Source organism: Podarcis tiliguerta (assembly GCF_965153285.1).
Source record: "Podarcis tiliguerta genome assembly, chromosome: 8".
Lineage (NCBI taxonomy): Eukaryota > Metazoa > Chordata > Lepidosauria > Squamata > Lacertidae > Podarcis > Podarcis tiliguerta.
This window is the reverse complement of record NC_139541.1, coordinates 61,719,076-61,737,246: the sequence shown is the minus strand read 5'-3', so window position 1 is coordinate 61,737,246 and position 18,171 is coordinate 61,719,076. Positions and strand designations below refer to the sequence as shown.

Here is an 18,171-nt window from a genome sequence, read left to right as displayed (position 1 = left end):
TCTGCAGTGATCATGGAGCCCAAGAAAATCTCTCACTGCCTCCATTTCTTCCCCTTCTATTTGCCAGGAGGTGATGGGACCAGTGGCCATGATCTTCGTTCATGATCTTCATGATCTATGTATATAGGACTATTCATTGAAAATGCTTCTAGGCCACCTATCAAAACAGAAAATACCTTTCCAAAGCAGTGTGAAAAATATACTGAAAGCGTTTTAAAACGAGCATTAGTATTCACAATAAAAACAATAGCACAGAAAGAGCAGTAATAGAGCAACATAGGTAAAGGTAAAGGGACCCCTGACCATTAGGTCCAGTCGTGGCCGACTCTAGGGTTGTGGTGCTCATCTCGCTTTATTGGCCGAGGGAGCTGACGTACAGCTTCCGGGTCATGTGGCCAGCATGACTAAGCTGCTTCTGGCGAACCAGAGCTGCGCACGGAAACGCCGTTTACCTTCCCGCCAGAGCGGTACCTATTTCTCTACTTGCACTTTGACATGCTTTCAAACTGCTAGGTTGGCAGGAGCAGGGACCGAGCAACGGGAGCTCGCCCCGTCGCGGGGATTCAAACCGCCAACCTTCTGATCAGCAAGTCCTAGGTTCTGTGGTTTAACCCACAGTGCCACATACAGCAACCCAAACATTAAGCTACTCCCTTAATGGTGGTTCATTTGTGGCTGGGGGGCAGGGAATCAGCCATAAGAGGCAAGGTGCTTAACCCTTTGTCTACCCTCCAGTTCTGGATGGTGGAGAATAATTTTTAGTCTAACCTAGCAAGATGATTCTTAGTGGGATGGATCACCCAGTGAAATTCATGGATTTAAACCTGGCTTCTCCAGTCCAAACCCAGCACTCTGCCTTCTATGTGGAAGGGCTATAGCTAGTGGCCAGTGCTCCTCCTTGCATGCAGAAGGTCCCAGGTTCAATTGCCAGGAAGGGCTAGAGTAAATCCCAGTCTGGAATGCTGGAGAACTGCTACTGGTCATTGTAGAATGTAGATACCGTATTTTTTGCTCTATAAGACTCACTTTTTCCCTCCAGAAAAGTAAGGGGAAATGTGTGTGCATCCTATGGAATGAATACAGGCTGCGCAGCTATCCCAGAAGCCAGAACAGCAAGAGGGATTGCTGCGCAGCGATCCCTCTTGCTGTTCTGGCTTCTGAGATTCAGAATATTTTTTTCTTGTTTTCCTCCTCCAAAAACTAGGTGCGTCTTGTGGTCTGCTGCGTCTTATAGAGTGAAAAATACGGTAATACTGAGCCAGATGGACCAATGGTCTGACTCAGTATAAGACAGCTTCTTAGATTCCTATATTCTACACCACACTAAATCTGGAAATGACCCAGCCAGCTGTGTTTTGTGTGGGCACACAAGGGAACAGTTTGTTTTTAATATCTCAACAAAAGGGGGGGGGACTCGGTCCCACAGTGCAATCTCTTTTGAGTGTTTTGGCCTGGCTGGACTGTGACCTTGAACAGAACAGAATGCATTCCTCAGCTGAAAAAGGCTCTTTCCACCTATGCACTGTCAATACACACTTTGTTTAATGTATTTTGACAGCTATTCTCTCCCTCCTTTATTTCAAAATGATATTGAGGCAAATTAACAATAATAAATATGCCTTTCAGCAATATAAAGACATACATGTCAACCATGCATTAAAAAACAACCATGGAAGGACAGTGTTAATTTAGCAAGCCGATAACATGAATAGTCAACAAAATATCTCACTTTATAGAGCCAAGAAATTTAATCTTAGGGTCATGGGTTCGAGCCAAATGGTTCCTGCATTGTAAGGGGTTGGACTAGATGACCCTTGTGGTCCTTTCCAACTCTACAATTCTATAATTCTATGACTGTCCATCGTTAAAAAAAAAAAGTTTTCAGTTATGTCAGGGTGCATACAGCTTCTTTTTCCCAAAGATAATGATGCCCTCTGCTGGAAGCAAAGCACAACTGCATGGGCCTGTGCCTTTTGCAATAGAGTTCTTTTCAGTAAGTGTGGGCACTTCAAGGTGTCCTGTTTATTGAGCTTTTATCCCAATTGGTTTGCAGGGAGATTAGACAACATTGGATCTTCAACAAGCATTCATTGTGATTTGTTTAATTTTTTTTTGGGGGGGGGAGGGAAACATTCTGCCAAAGCAAGTGTTAACTCCCCACTCTTTCCAATTCATTTCCCCATCACTTTCAGAAAGCCCACTTTTGTGGGAGAAGTGGGTTTGTTGTGCAAGAGCTCCAAAGTCAGCTCAATTGTGCAACCTGGATTTGCCAGTATGGGATTGAGTCTCACCTGAAAATAGCAACAGTCTGGAAACACCTTGTGCCAAGTTATCCCTCCTTACTTAGCACACTTCAACTGTTTTTTTGTACTCAGAATCAGAGTGCTTAAAGGGTGTGTTAAAATGAAGTATCCTGTCTCTTTCACCATGTGCTTCGTTCATTCATTCATTCAGAGCATTATAGAATTCCTGTCCAACCAAGCAGACTGCAAACATAATTTAAAGCATGAATTAAGACCAGCAAATCGACATTGGAGTGGAACCCTGATTCTCAAATCATGCCTCAAATCATGTTCACGCAAACAGTCACTTCAGTAAAAATATTTAAGATTATCCCCTCTGTCTCCAATGTTCAAGCAGTGAATGCTGTTGCAAATGTAGCCAAAAGAGCACCACACCAGCAAGCCTGGGGTTTGGTGAAGTACAAAAAAAAACTGTAAGGAAAAATACCAGAGTGTGGGGGAGGCAGTCCAGTGAGGATTGAACATGCTCCATGGACATATAATACTGTCTGTGGGTGGAAAAACAGAAAACCAGGGAAGGGAAATGGAATGGAGACTGGAAACTAGAAGAAGCAGAATCACACACTGCAACATTTTGTTGCAGATCCGACTTGTAATTCATTTTGCCATTTTAAAACTTTGATTACATGTTTTAATCTCCAGCACCCTGCAGCAGAAGAAGACTTGCAAAGCTTGTCTTGCTTAACCTAAATGTAGCCTGTGATCATGCAGTGTTTTCTGATCTAGCATCCTTCTTAGAGTTGTTTGATGTAGCAGCTCAGCTCTTGCAAAGCACATCTTGCTTGCCTTTGAGTGAAGTATTATTTATAGATTCTGCTTTTGCAGAGTTCATTTTGCTTACCTTAATTGCTAGCGTCTTTGAGTTAAGAAATAGTCATTCTGAGACACCTTCAAAACAGAGGTATATCAGACACCACTCATTTTAATAGTGAACTTACCATAAGTGGGTGAGTGCCAACAGCCCAATAGGATTATAGCCAACTCTGATAAGCAAAAGAAAGGCATCAGCAAGCTTAGAAAAGCTTTTGGATTTGTAGAAGTATAGAAATATATTTACGGAAAAAATCCTAAGGGGACAAAAAACAGCATGTTGAATAACCAAGGAAATCTGGGGCGTGTGTGTGAGTGCATGTGTGTAGATTGTACAAACTGAGCCACAATAACCAAAGTGTTTCACAAGCAGTTGTAGGGAAGGGGGAGCACACAAAAAAGAAGTTACTAAGTATAATCTAGAAGTGCAGCTGCTTTATATCTTGGTAAGAGTCCTGCAGTTCTGGTAAAGTCCCTTTGTTGCACACACTCCAGTCTGCAGGATACAGTATATAAAATATTATTCCATTGAGAGAAGGGGTGGGAAAGGATGTTATCCGGGGTAAGAGGAACAAGGATTTCCCCCGCTCTGGGGATTTATTAAATTAGGGGTTGGGAACCTTCAGGACCTTTTTCTCTGGCCACATCCTCCCCAACCACACACCCTCTTCCCAGGCTGCACCTCTCATCAGCCTTGCTTCTTCAAACCCTCCTGGCATTCTTGCCTGGATGGAGTGGGCCCTTGAACTCTGCCTTGCCCACAGCAGGATGTACGAACATGTGTGTATTAACTATCCTATTTCACAAAGGTAAATTCCCAATGCCTAGTTGTCCTAGGGTTCTTGATGGGTATAAACAGGCCTGGAAGGTAGGATATTTTGTCCTATTAATTTAATGTGGCACTCAAATTACTCAGAAGAAAAGTTTCTCCTTGGCATGTTTGTGGCAGTGTCACTGTCAACCGGTACAGGAACCTGTTGGGGTGGAGAGCTACCTTGAAGCCTCTGAGTTCTCAGGAAATGATGGCATGCTCCACTGGGAGCGAGCAGAAGGGCGAGCCACAAACTAATTCACCCAGGGGCAGAACAAAGCAACTCACCTGAAGCTTTGAGCACATCTAGCGAGCAAATACATCTGTGGTGTTTCCTCCCCACTTCCATTACCTACACAGTTTAGAAAAGGAAATGTGTGGGCTGCAAAAATTCCCAAGTGCTTCCCTTACGGTCCCTGAAGCCAGAGATGTCCACCCAGAAGAGATTCATCTGAGCTAAATGAGATCTTGCCACTTAGCTTGCTAGTAGGACACATGCTTAGCATGCAGAAAGTTCCCGGTTTAAGCCCTGGCATCTCTATGTTGGACTAGGAACAGCTCCATTCTGAAACCCTACCAGTCAGTGTAGACGATACTGAGCTACGAAGACCTATGATCTGATTTGGAAAGCAGGTTCTTGTGGGTTATATCCAGCTAAGTTCTGCTCAGTGTAGACCCAATGAACTTAGCACTCAAGTTAGTCACATGCATTGATTTTAAAGGGCCTGCTCTAGACCCATGAATCTATGATGCTTCCCCAGCACAAAATACATATTGAACTATGGAGGAGGAAGTTGTTCTTTTGGCTATCAATCTCCCTCCCTCCCTCTCTCTCTCCCTCTTTCTCCTAACTGTGGGTCTAGCAAGAAGGAGATGGTGTCTTCTCCAGTGCTTCCTTTGAAGATCGTAGGGTGAATCACCCGTTTCAATCACAGCCATCTCTAGAGGCCAGCTTGCTTTACCTACAGTATATGGAGGTGGAGACACGTTTGGGTGGCAGCTGTAATCTCCAAAGGTGTGTGTGGAATGTGCACATTTAGCCGCTTATTATCTAGTGATTTCCTGCTACATCAGCAGCTCCTCTGGGTGGAGCACCCTTGGGCTGTTTTGTAGCAGCTGGAGCTTTGCTGTGAGGGAGGGCAGGGCCCAAATCCCAGCAGGGTTCAGCTGATACAAGTGGAACCACCCACTAGCTGGTATGTCAAGGGGGATAGTGAGGATTACATTAAGGACACAAACCGCCCTGCTGCTATGTGCCTAATCAGTATCACTACAAATAGCCAACAGTTGGCTACAGGACTTAGGACCTGCCTCAATAAAATCTGGCTTGGGGAGAAAAGGTACTCCAGTATAATTAGGCTTGTTGAATACAAAGAATTTGGATTCTTGAGAATCTCAATGCTAAATTGAAATTCCGAAAGCTATGTGGCTAGTCCTCATGGCTGTGAACCGAAGACTTGAAATTAAGCCAGCAGTGTATTGGTAAAGGCTGCGAGAGGTGGGACTTCTGTGCCTGGCATGGTGGCTTGTCTCGCCCTCCTTTTCGCTTTCCCGTGCAGCCCTCCTGCCCTGTTTTTCTGTTCTTGCAACCAAATCTCCCTTAAAAAGTAACTGAAGCTTCTGAATATAGGGTCATACTTACAAAAGTATGGGGTTTTTTTCTAATTATTTTCATTTTCGTTTCCAAATGAAAAAAAGCAATTAACAATAAAGAGAAAGAAAAAAGATTGAAGCAAGATAGGAAAAGGAATGGAAGGAAGGAGATGAGAAGAGAGGAGGAAATGGTAGTAATCCAGAAAACATTATAATTCCAGACAATTATCTTTATTTTCAGGTAGCGTAGGGTTCGGGTATATTTTGTTAACTTTTGATTACTAATTAGCAAGTTGTTGTTGGTTTTTTTTTTAGCAGCATACATTTTATTGGTTTTATTTCAGTACAGAATTTTGAGGTTTCTTGGAACAAAAAGGGGAGTTCCTATATTAGGATTCCTACAGGCCAATGTCCAAAAGTTGCCCCTCTTTTGCCTGCAGACTACTTAGTCCAGGAATTCCCCCCACCCCCAGCTAGGAATGTAAGGAGGCAGGGCTTTCCATTGCATCTTGTGTTCTTCACAGCCAGTGCTGTTTCTATTTTGCCAAAACCTACCTTGTCCATCTAGCTAACTGCTATTCTGCTATGACCAAAACAAATGTAATTATTTCAATGGAGGGGAAATGTAAAAAAACAAAAACAATGCATAAATCATAGTTATCATTTACAGACTAAAAAAACAATAGAGAATGCCACTCACATTCCATCCTGACCCTGGACAAACATGCAAATTATGGCAATTTCTGCTCCCATTTCCGATGGAATTCTCTGACATCCCTAAATACAGCTGACTGTATAAAACTGCCCTAAGGGTCTACTCTGCAATTTAAAATCCTCTCCCAGGGGCCAGCAAAGGTTTGCTTCCCATTAGGCAGAGTGAAGCAGCTGCTTTGGGTTGCAGCTGCCAGGAGACTGAGAGAGTGCCAAGATTTTGGAGACGGAGTTGTGAGTGTCACGCGGCCTTCCCTGTATCTCCTGAACCTGCCTTCCTCAGGCCCAATGGTAGATGCTGTCCCGTCATCAGTATTGTAGTAAGATTTGACTGACAGCCTGCTTGCCTTTTGTATATAGAAAGAGGAGTGCCATATTGTCCTTCTCCTCAGGCAGGAAAATATCTTGGCCATCCCTGTTCAGGGCATTTCCAGAACAGCAAAGCTAGAATTAGAGTTAATGGCTATTTGTTAGGTTAGGTTTATTGAACCGATGAATAATTTCCCACAACAAAAAGGTCCTGAAGCAATTTACAAGACGACTAAAATATAGCAATAAAAATACATAAGCATAATTAAAAACAGAGTAAGAACACTCAGTCTTTGGTACTGGGAAAACAAAAGCATATTTCCCTGGCGCCAAAATGGCCACAAAGTTAACACCAGGCAGGCCTTCCTGGAGAGAACATTCCACAGACAACAGAAACTACTACAGCAGAGGTGGGGAACCTCTTTGGCCTGGTGGGCCAAATCTTTTAACTTCTCCTACCCCAGAAGCCAAAGTTGGCAGGAGTGCAGGACCAGCACCTGTCAATATCTGACTTCGTATCAATGTCAGGTGATTAATAGGAGGTAAATCCCACCCGTCTGTCAAAATTGGCCAGTGAATGTGGGGGGATATAGTGACCAAGCGGGACTGAGCTCCCCATGCAACAGCTTTTGGATCCAGTCAGAGGATCCAACCATGTCTAAGATAATCACCAGAGGCCCAGCTCTGAGTCCTCCACCCCACTCTAAGGTGAGCTAGGTAGTTACCAGAGACAGGGCTTTCCTGGTGGTGGCACCCCAGGTTTGGAACTTTCTTCCATTATCTTTTACCTTGTGCCAAAGTTTGTTTTTGATTTACTTTTAATGGCTTTTAGTAGTTTGAAAGGCTCATGCTGTTGTTCATAAACTTGTTATAATGTGCCGCCTTGAGAATTTGCGCTGAAGGGCAGTTTATAAATATTTTAATTAATAGCATAAAAACAATTTGTGGATAACTAGTTTCCATTTTTTTGTTTGATTGATCATAGAATCATAGAATCATAGAGTTGGAAGAGACCACAAGGGCCATTGAGCCCAACCCCCTGCCAAGCAGGAAACTATGGACAAGATCAGTCTAAGGTAGACAAGTATAAGGCAAAATATTTATTATAGTTGGAAATTTTGATTCACTGATTTTGGCTCAGTATTTATTCATATTGATTCTACATCTGGGATTTATGGGAGGGGCAGTTAATGCTGGTATCTATTCTTGCATTCTGTGTTTATGTATGCGTTGTTTTGATAAAGACTGCAAAACTCATACTTTTTAAACAGGCATTTCCATTCAGGAAATAACATGCTGCCAAGCTTGTAAAAATACATCAGTCTAGTCACCTATGGTTCATAAAAATTGCCTCCAGGTAACCATGCTGGAAAGCTGTAGAACTGCTGGGCTTTCTCCCCTTTTAAGCCAAAATTTAATAACACTGACAAATTCAGAGATGAAGGCTAGTAAAATATTATACAAGCTACTGACTGCTGTGGATCTTTTTGCAAAGCTGCAGGCAACCCAAACATATATAATCTTGTTCAACTGTTGCATATACAGGGTTTCTGTCCCCCCCCCCTTTCATAGTCTCTGTCTTCTCACAGTTTCTTTTCCCATCCTGCAGACCCAGGCTCTCAGTTATTCGGAGCCTGATTTGTGGAGGAATGGCCTACTGCGCAAGTTTGGGAACCTCACTTGGCACAAGCGACAGAGTAGCCATTTTGAACTCTCTCAGCACCCTGGGCACCTGGCAAGCGATCCTTGGTCAATGGGGCGGCTTCAGAGACCAGCTGTTGGCAGTGACATGGATATGAGGAGCAGGGCTGATTTTTATCCTGCTGAAAATCAATCTGAAAAGCAGGAGAGACCTGAGCCTTCATCTAGGCTAAGTGAAACACACTCTCTAGGGACCAGCCCAGAACCCTCCACATCCTTTGACTCTTTGCTTTGTTGGGGAGATGGAAGCTCTTGGGAAGGGTCTTTCTCCATCAGTAATTCTTCTCTGTGCTGCCCAGCAGCTCCCGAAATGAAAGGAGAAGCCCTCAAGCTCCCATCAGTCCTGGAAGAAAACAGCAAGGCCCCCAAGCCTGCCTCAGAGTGGACTGAAAGTGTCTTTGAAGGGTATTTGACCACGGGGACGTCCCACCCTGTTGATACAGAACAGATGGAGGACCTGAGCTTCAGCAGTGGCCTTGGAGAGTCCGTCTCTGAGCACGTCAGTGGTGCAGAGGATGCTAAGACGGCCACAGCAAGCCCACCTGTTGATCAGCCTCTGGAGGTAGCAGATTCTGCCTCGGCCATTAAAATCAGCCTGGGCCAGAATGCCCCAAAGATCCGCTATGAGATAATGATTACAATGACCAAGGAGACGGAGAGGGCTGAAGCAGAACCCGCATTCAGTTGTGGTGAAAGAAGCCTGTCGTGTCACCCGTCTGGGGAGGAAACACTTTCTCTGGGGGTTGCTGAGTTAGAGAAAAGAAAGGAGCGACGTCACCAGGAACCAGCCGGACCAGCTACCCAGCTGTCAGCGAGTGAGGAATTCCAAAACTGCAGAGGGCTGCATGGGGTGGGAACCTGTAAGGTGTGCGGGCCAATACTGACTCTTGCCACTGGGAGCCCAGCAGCGCTGCAGTGGGGACTGGAGACCAGCCCAGGAGTGGGTGAGGCAGACCAGAGTGAAACTGATCGACTGCACTCGGAGGATGGTGTGCTGGCGAAAGAGACAGACATCGTAGCAGTAGGATCCCCAGCCAACAGGTACGTGGGGGAACAGGTTTGGGAAGCCTCGCACTACAGCAGGTGTGCCAGCCAGCCCTGAGCTGCTGGGAATAGCTTGAGAGACATGTCTTGGCAGAGAGAAAGGGAGCCAGAGTGTCTGTTCTTTCCCCTGCATGCTTTGCTCTGCTGCAATGCGAGTGGGAAGTTTTGCATTCGAGAGAGAGAGAGTGGAGTCTTTGGCGCACACTGTATGGGGGCAGGAACTTAGGGGGGGTCAAAGAAAGGCACTGTTAACAGCTTCTCTTGTTTGATGGTCCAAGCAGCAAAGTTCAGGGTCATGGAGAGGAATGAGCAGGATTCAAGGCTTGGATCCTCCCTGACCTCCGTGCTTGGGCTTCCACCGTCATCTGACTGAAGGCTAGAGTAATGCCGTCATCCAGGGGATTTCTGTACCACACAACTGAAGGGGGAAAGAAAAAGAATTGTGTTTAAAATGGTGAGGAAGGCTTCCTCTTTCGAAGGTTTTCGTCAACAGGGAAGTTCAATGCAGCTGTGTGGCACAGTTCCACACACATTTACTCAGAAGTAACTCCCACTGAGTTCATTGAGGCTTGCTCTCTTGTAACTGTTTAGGATTAGGGCACGTTTGAAGCAACAGGTCTGCAAATGAAAGGTATGCTACTTCTTGTGAGGCTGTTTTGTTTCTGGAAATGATTGTTACTATTAAATTTTCTATTCCGTCCTTCCTCTCAAAGAAGCCCAATTACATTAAATTGGGAATGTAAATGAAAAAAGACAGGCTTTCTGTGTATTAAGTTATCATTTAAGGAATAAAAATTAATTATTTCACACTTCCTGAAGTAGCTTGGCAATGCACCCATAATGAGAAGTTGGCTTCACAATATGTGAATTTATTTAACTTTAGGTTGTAATCCTATCCACCTGCTACCCTGGAAGGAAGCCCCATTGAAATGTATGGTACTTGTTCTGAGAAGACATATTCTGTATAGGATTGCACTGTTAATCACTTAAAATGTAAATACTTAATTCAGTTCAGTGTCTGTCCTGACTCCAGTCAGATTCACAAAAGCAATTATTTTGTTATAGTCTTTCACCATCTTTATTGCTCCCTCCGCCTACAAAGTAACTGGAAAGTAAAGCATGGTGAAAAGCGCAGATATATTCTCCTTTTTCAAGAGAACATGGCCCTGCTCTTTAAAAGAGTTTTATCCATTAGCAAGCATTTGTCATACACCCGGCAGGAGATGTGAAAAGCATGAATGGGGAAACATGTATTTCTGAATAACCTTTACAGGAGCACTAAAGACAATCAGGTAATTTACAACAATATAAAATACAGTGCAGTATTAAAACCAGTTAAAACTGAATTTTACCTTAGGTGCACTCCAGCTGAAACATTCCAAATCAAGAGTAAAGGCTTTGCCTTGGGTCTTTGCTTTTAGAGTAAGATGGGCAAGAAATATAGTCTTAAATAAGGACCCCTTTCTCACATGACAAACACCTAATAAAGGCAGGGTCGCCTGACTACAGACTCTGAGATGTAGCAATCAGTTGAAAAGTGTGTGTTGGGTGTGTGTGTGTGGTGTAGGTCATTTCCCCAGCTTACTCCACCAGAAGTCAGTTAAGGAGGAGACCCTGGACAAGGTGTCTTCTGGTGCCTTCTCCCAATGTCACCCTACTGACCACCTGATAGGGGCATAGGAAGCTGCCTATCCCACCTGCACAAGAGCAACATTCAGGAGCTGAACCCTAAAGGCTACCATTGCTTAGGATCACTGCCTTTGCTTGGAACCTGGAGTGCCTTGAATACATGCATAGATGACAACCAGAAAGCATGCCCTAGATTTTGCTAGCATGATTAACATTGCTGTGGGATGATGTTTGTTCGCCCATTCCAGGTCATTGTGTTTGTTTACAGTGACTAGGCCACTTCAAGTGAACTATATTATATATTAATTTTAAAACGTGTCACACGTTATAATTTAAGTAACACTTCAAAGTTTGTCTTAAACAAACACTTCAAAGTTTATTCTTTACTAGATTTGCATCCTCCAAAAAGCTGAAGCTTCATGGTTGCCCCCCCCCCCCGTTTTATTGTCTCAGGAGCCCTTTGAAGCAGATTAGGCTGAGAGTGACTGGCCAGAAAGGTTGGAAGGAATTGCCAATTTCAGTTCTCTCAGTTTCCCATTCTTAAATTCAGTTCTCCATATTTCTGCAGCAATTTACAATAGATTTGTCTTTAAATGGTGAACTGAATCAAGATTTCTCCCCCCATCCCTCCTGCCCGTGAGCTAGTCAAGGGCTCATCCACACCGACCTTTAAAGCACTAGGGCAAAAAATAAAAAGGGCTTGGATATGGAGTTTTAAAGCGTGGACTTGTGCCTAGAAATGTGACAAAAGGAAGTCCGAATGAGCCCTTGGTGGTGATTTCAACCTTGGTCTCCTCTGTCTTACAAAACAAAATGGAATGCTTTGTTCCATTTTTTTGGTCATTATGTAGTGTGTGTGTGTATGTGCACGCATCATGGAGGTGTCAATAATATAAAAATATCTTATTACTCCCCCCCCCCATCATTACACACAGCAAGGGGAACAACACTGTGAAATACTACTTATATGCTAGCCCACATATGTTGCCTTGTGAGTACACAATATAATGCTGCCTTCCATTCTCTCTTCTCTGTACTTACAGTGCCTTCTGGTCAGTTCCTTTATTTTGCTTGCATTAGATCATAAACTGCTTTTTGGCCCAAAATGCTCCACAGCGGTGTGAATTGAGTATAATGACAATTGGCTCTTAATCTTAAGTTCATAGATCGTGGAAGGACTGCATGTGGGTGGTCCCTGGTTCAGGTAGTGCTAGGTAAATCTCCTGCCTGGTACCTTGGGGAGCCACTGCCAGTCAGTGGTGTCAGAATTGAGCTGTAGGGGCGAATGGGACAACTTGGTGTAAGGGAGCTTTCTATTATTGAATGGGTTTAGCTTTGAAAAAAAAGGGGGCATAGTCTAAATGGCCCCCGTGCCTCTTTCAACTCAGTGATCCTATGATATATTTAGGATGACAGTTTATACATTGAAAAAGTCCCAGATTGCAACGGATGCCCTTCCTTTTCAGCAGGTCCTTGGCATTCTATTCACTGCTCACACCCAACCCCACTAAATATTAATGCCTGAGCTTTCTCACACATTAGTTAATTGCATATGTAAAAGCAGATTAGCATGGGCTTCATTGCATGGCGGAGTAGGGCGTTGTAATATTGCTTGCAGACAGGGACAGAAATAGGTACCAGAGACCACGGAAATGGGATGCAGAAATTCATGGGCCACGTTTTCTGCTAGCATGCCCCAAGGCCATGGAAGTATTTGCTAAAACGGTGGTTTCCAAACTGTGTCCTGTGGAGTTTGGGGACTCCTCTGAAGCTTACTGGGAGCTCCACAGCAGACAAGCTTCCTAGGAGGATGCCTTGACTACTACTGCTAACCTTCCCTTACCTCATCCATCCACAGAACAGTGTTGGCTGGGGGTATTCCAGCTTAACACACTCACTTCATGCAAAACAGTGGTGAGGCTCGAAAGGTCAGGACAAGGGTCTTCTATGAGCTGAGGCCTCATCTGCACTATACATTTAAAGCTTCTCCCAAAGTCATAGCTTCTCCCAAATAAACCTGGGAACCATAGTTTGTTAAGGGTGCTATGTGTTGTTAGGAGACCCCTACTCTGCTCAGAGAGCCACAATTCCCAGAGTTTCTTGGGAAGAGGGATCAAAAGTTACAGCACTCTGGGAATTGTAGCTCTGTGAGGGGAATAGAGGTCTCCTCCCAATGCTCAGCTCTTGTAACAAACTACAGCTCCTGGGATTCTTTGGGGGAAGCCATGACTGTTTAAAGTAGTACGATTACTGCTCTAAATGTCTAGTACTGATGGGGTCTGCATGTAAGGACGAGAACATTTCTCCAGCATCCCCTGCAATGTTCTGAATGTCATGGAAGGCGTTGAGGACGTAACAGCCAGGAAGCTAAACAAGAACTTAAGTGCCTCTGTCCAATGAGAGCAGGTCAGACACAGGAAATGCCTGACTCCACCCAGATGAAACTAATAAGTCTGGTGCCTTATTTATTATAACTGACCTGTATCACAACATTATCCATACACTTGGATAGTTTGTGAATAGCACCATTATAGTGTGTGCCTATTCAGAGGTTCCTCAGCTTCAGCTAATGAATTCAGGGTGTAACTGAAGGTAAAAATAAAATAAATAAAAAAGTCACAGTGCTAGAGATGGATGATAGTATTTCTCCCTACTGTTTCCATATCACCTATTGATTTTTCCACTTCACTAGCACTTCGGTAGCCGCAAATGTGCAATCAGCCTGATTTTGAAACATGGTTAGGCAACTTGTCTGATGCCAAAGGCCATATTAAATAGGAGACAGCAACCAGAAGTCTGTTGGCTCTATGGCATATTTTGCTTGTGCGTAATTGGCACTGGCTTCATTTGGCAGGTGCCAAACTCTCAATGGCCATGTTTTTCCCCCTCTCACCACCTCCCAGCCAGCTCACAGGGCCAAGAGCTTTTGTATTTCTAGCCCCCAATCTTCAGAATCATAGTATATCATTTTTGTAAGAAAAGATTAGGGCATAAATAAGATATAGAACTAAGCAAGTGGGGGACATTTGTTCTCCAGACACTAACTATTCAGAACATAGCACCCTTGGGTGTTTAACCTTAAGGACTAGGAACCTACTTCATTAAAAAAAACAAAAACCAATAGCTTAGTATATATTAGTGCTTTAATTGTTCCAGTTCTTATGTTCCTCATTCCATATTTTAGACTATTGATACAAATGGGATCTGCAACAAAATGTTGCAGTGTGGACTGTTCCTGTTCAGCATTCCAACCAGCCAGATATGCCCTTTTCCAGGATATGGCATTCTCCCCTCTCCCCAATTATCCACACATACCATCACCATAGTCAGTCAGTATTCTGTGTCCACTGAGCATGTTCAGTTCTCACCGGATCTTTCTGATAGAATCTTCCCTCCCATGTTGTTTAAATGGTTGTGGTTTTCTGGTACTTCTGCAAATCTCTGAGCCTCCAGATGACCCCCCCCCCCGTGTGTATGTGGGGTGGGGTGGGAGGTGCCATTTTGGCTACATATGCAATGACATCTAAATATCAGAAATGGAAGGTATGATGTAACAGAGACAAAGCAAACGTCCGAAAGGATAGCATTGATATTGTTCGACCAAGCAAGCCAGTCAAATTTTCTCCTGCAAGTACAAAGGCTGTAGGTCACAGATATCACAGTCCTGGGAATTACCTCTTCCTGAGACCCTGGAGAGCTGGGCAGATGGACCAATGGACAGACTTTGCTTAAATTGTTCACACATTCCTATGGGCTGTGTTAACACATTCAACAGAATGAAGTGGCAGACTTTGAGATGGTAGTATTCTGGAGGATTAGAGGTCACATGTCCCCCACATAAACCGCTCACCTCATGTAATAAGCTAGCATTTCAGGGGGACAGCTGACAGTCCCTGCATCTCATTCCTTAACGCTTGCAATTCCTCCACCATTGGAGGCAGTATGCCTCTGAATACCAGTTGCTGGAAACTGCAGGAGGAGAAAGCACTATTGCACTCAGGTCCTGCTTTCAGGCTTTCCATAATCTGTTTGGCTATTGTGAGAACAGCATGCCGGACTAGATGAGCCACTGGCCTGACGCAGTAAGATCTCTTTTTTTTGTTCTTGCATTCTTAATTAAACGGTGAATGATTTTAAACCAATTTTGGTTGAGCCTCCCACAATCAGGTGATGAAGAACAGAAGGCTGCTCATTAAGAAGCTGGTTTTGTCCCATGGTTTTACCTGTGGAAATGCTTTTCCATGGCAACATTATATTTCTGTTATTATCATGTGGTTGAGCATAAGCTTTCGGTGTTGTGGGTAACTGCTGAGCCACATTACATACCAATGAAGAGTGAGACATGGCAGTGGCACACCACAAGTGTTGAACCTACTTTCTTTTTGTTATTCAGAGCCACTCCAGTTTTAATGGCACAAAATGTCCTCGGGTACAGGAGCATAGGAAGCTGCCTTATGAGTCAGGCCATTGGTCCATCTAGTTCAGTTCTGGCTACACAAACTGGCAGTGACTCTCCAGAGGTTCAGAGAGAAGTCTTTTTCCCAGTCCTACCTGGAGATGCTGGGGACTGAAACTTCTGTATGCAAAGCAGGTGATCTACTGCTAAGCTACAGCCCTTTGGCTGCCTGTGGCAAACGACAAGATGGCAGCCATGTGTAGGAGCCAGCGGGCAGCTGAATCTTACTTCAACACTGGCCATGTTCTCCACTACTCAGCTAGTGATCTTAGGGAATGAATGAAAGGCTTGTGGCACACCCTGATATCTTTGGAATTTCCTTCCTCGTGAGGCTAGACTGGCTCCCTCTGTGCCATTCTGCCAGCAGGTGAAGATTGTTTTATTCTGGCAGGCCTTTGGGAACTGGCTGCTTTTAAGGAAAGGGCTTTTAAATAGTGCTGTGCTCTTTTTACTATCTCTGTTTTAACATATATACCTTGTTTTAATTCCATTGTAGTTCAATTACTGTTTAACTATTATCTTAGCATTTTTATTTTAGCCGTGGTTGTTTTAAATTTTGTAAGCTGCCTTGAGTCCTGGTTCTGGGGGAAAAGGTGGAATATAATACAATATAATTAATATAATATAATATAATAATAATCTCCAACAGAGGAAAATGGCCAAAGGGCTCAGGATGAATGGCTTGGGGGCTCTCACTGCTGCCCATTAAGTTCATGCCTATTAAGTTCTGAAGGCAGACCTGCATGGGGAAGTTTTTAATGTTTAATGCTTTATTATTTTTTGTTTATGAGCCATCCAGAGTGGCTGGGGCAACCCATTCAGATGAGTGGGGTACAAATAAATATATATATTAATTATTATGGTGGTTAGCACAACAGAGTGCTGGGCTTCCTCACCCCCATTTCCTTTTAAAGTGTAAAGAGAAGCAAAGCTCTTGAGAGGCTCTTTTGTTTTTTCCAGAACCAATGTGGTAAATTATGAGGGAAACAAAATGGCAACCATCAACTAAATTGCTGCTACCCAATGTTCAGTCCTCGGGGGCAGTGGAGTAAATGCAGGCAGGTGTTGACGCAGTGGGTCTGAAGAAGCCCATTGCTGATGGTAGGAAAAAGGGAAGAGCAAATAACTCCAGGTACTTGAAGTAAGTTTTATTACAGGCCCAATGTGTTTCGGAACAAACCTGAGTCTTGATAGTATTCCACATGCTGGATGAAAATTGCTGGGGGGGAAATGCCCCGAAGAAGAATTTGTCCCGAACACATCTGGAATAAATTGGACCTGGAATAAATCCTATTTCAAGCTCCTGGATGTTTTTCCTCCCCCCAACCCTGCCAGTGGTGCTGTCCTGGTTTTTTGGTTGGTTAACATGTTGATGCTGGCCTGGTGTTTATACTATTTCTATTGCTAATCGGAAGTGAGAGCTGGACCATCAAGAAGGCTGATCGCTGAAGAATTGATGCTTTTAAATTATGGTGTTGGAGGAGACTCTTAAGAGTCCCATGGACTGCAAGAAGATCAAACCTATCCATTCTGAAGGAAATCAGCCCTGAGTGCTCACTGGAAGGACAGATCGTGAAGCTGAGGCTCCAATACTTTGGCCACCTCATGAGAAGAGAAGACTCCATGGAAAAGACCCTGATGTTGGGAAAGGTTGAGGGCACAAGAAGAGGGGACGACAGAGGATGAGATGGTTGGGCAGTGTTCTCGAAGATAAAACATGAGTTTGACCAAACTGCGGGAGGCAGTGGAAGACAGGAGTGCCTGGCGTGCTCTGGTCCATGGGGTCATGAAGAGTCGGGCACGACTAAATGACTAAATAAAAACAACATTGTTAATTATTGGAATGGAAATGGAAATTACATTTCTGCTAGAGGAGAAGCAGCTGGGGGAGGCTGTGTGGCTTCTGATTGTTATATGTACTCTGTTTGTTATATGTATAAACAGAGGCCCTCAGCAAAACCCCTTTGGCTGAGCAGGTCAATCCAGTCAAAGGTTGATGGATCTAGGCTAGGGCAGGGCCTCCAGGGACCCAGCATCCTGGTCTGACCACTTCTTCAGGGTATCATTCTCTGCCTTGCCCAGCTGGAGCGGCATGAAAGTCCTGGAGCAGAAGGAGGGCATATGTAACATTTGGTTGCTCCAGGCAGCTTGTTCATTGACCATTCATCCTGATTTGCTTGCACAAAGCTTACATGGAGGTTAGACAATGCCTGGCCTGTACTGAGCATTCATCCTCAGTGCTGTTGAGACCGAGTGCTGTTGCCGTAGCTCAAGCTGAGAGAATGCTTTCCTGCCTGCTTCTTTTTCACTGCAATATATCACCACACATTTATTACACTCGCAGAGAGAATTCCAAGGTAAACACACATCTACTGTAGAATCTCACTCAGGGCAAATTACTAGCTGTTGCACTGGTCAGTAAAGATCACAGCATGCTTTCAGTTTAGGACCATATACTTTTGGAGAAGGAAGGTTCATTCTTTTCTCTTTATAATAGGGCTGAGGAACACACCGTGGATTTCAAATGGCCATCCAGATTATTACAGAGAGGCTGCAAGCACCAGCATTTATGGCCCAGATATTCAGGATAAAATCGTGGGAATTGTAGCTTTAATTAAAAGAGCAAAGCCATCCTTTCACCCTCAGGGGTACATGCAAGCATAACTGGAGTGCGTACCTTAAAAACTAAGAACATAAATGAAAAGAACAAAGTGCTGTTGTTTTTTAATCATCCATTTGTAATCTAATCAGATTATTTGTGGTATCTGATTTTTGAACTTTTGAGTTGTGCAGGCAACAGGTGT

The 18,171-nt window shown here is 44.0% G+C and overlaps 1 protein-coding gene across 1 annotated transcript in view; it reads left to right on the top strand.

Moving 5' to 3' along the window:
• CRYBG2 (crystallin beta-gamma domain containing 2) overlaps positions 1–18,171 on the top strand; it is a 63,599-nt gene that overhangs the window by 3,465 nt on the left and 41,963 nt on the right. The window contains exon 3 of the mRNA XM_083454670.1: positions 8,147–9,279. Coding sequence (XP_083310796.1) covers positions 8,147–9,279 — 1,133 coding nt within the window. The remainder of the gene's footprint in view (positions 1–8,146; positions 9,280–18,171) is intronic.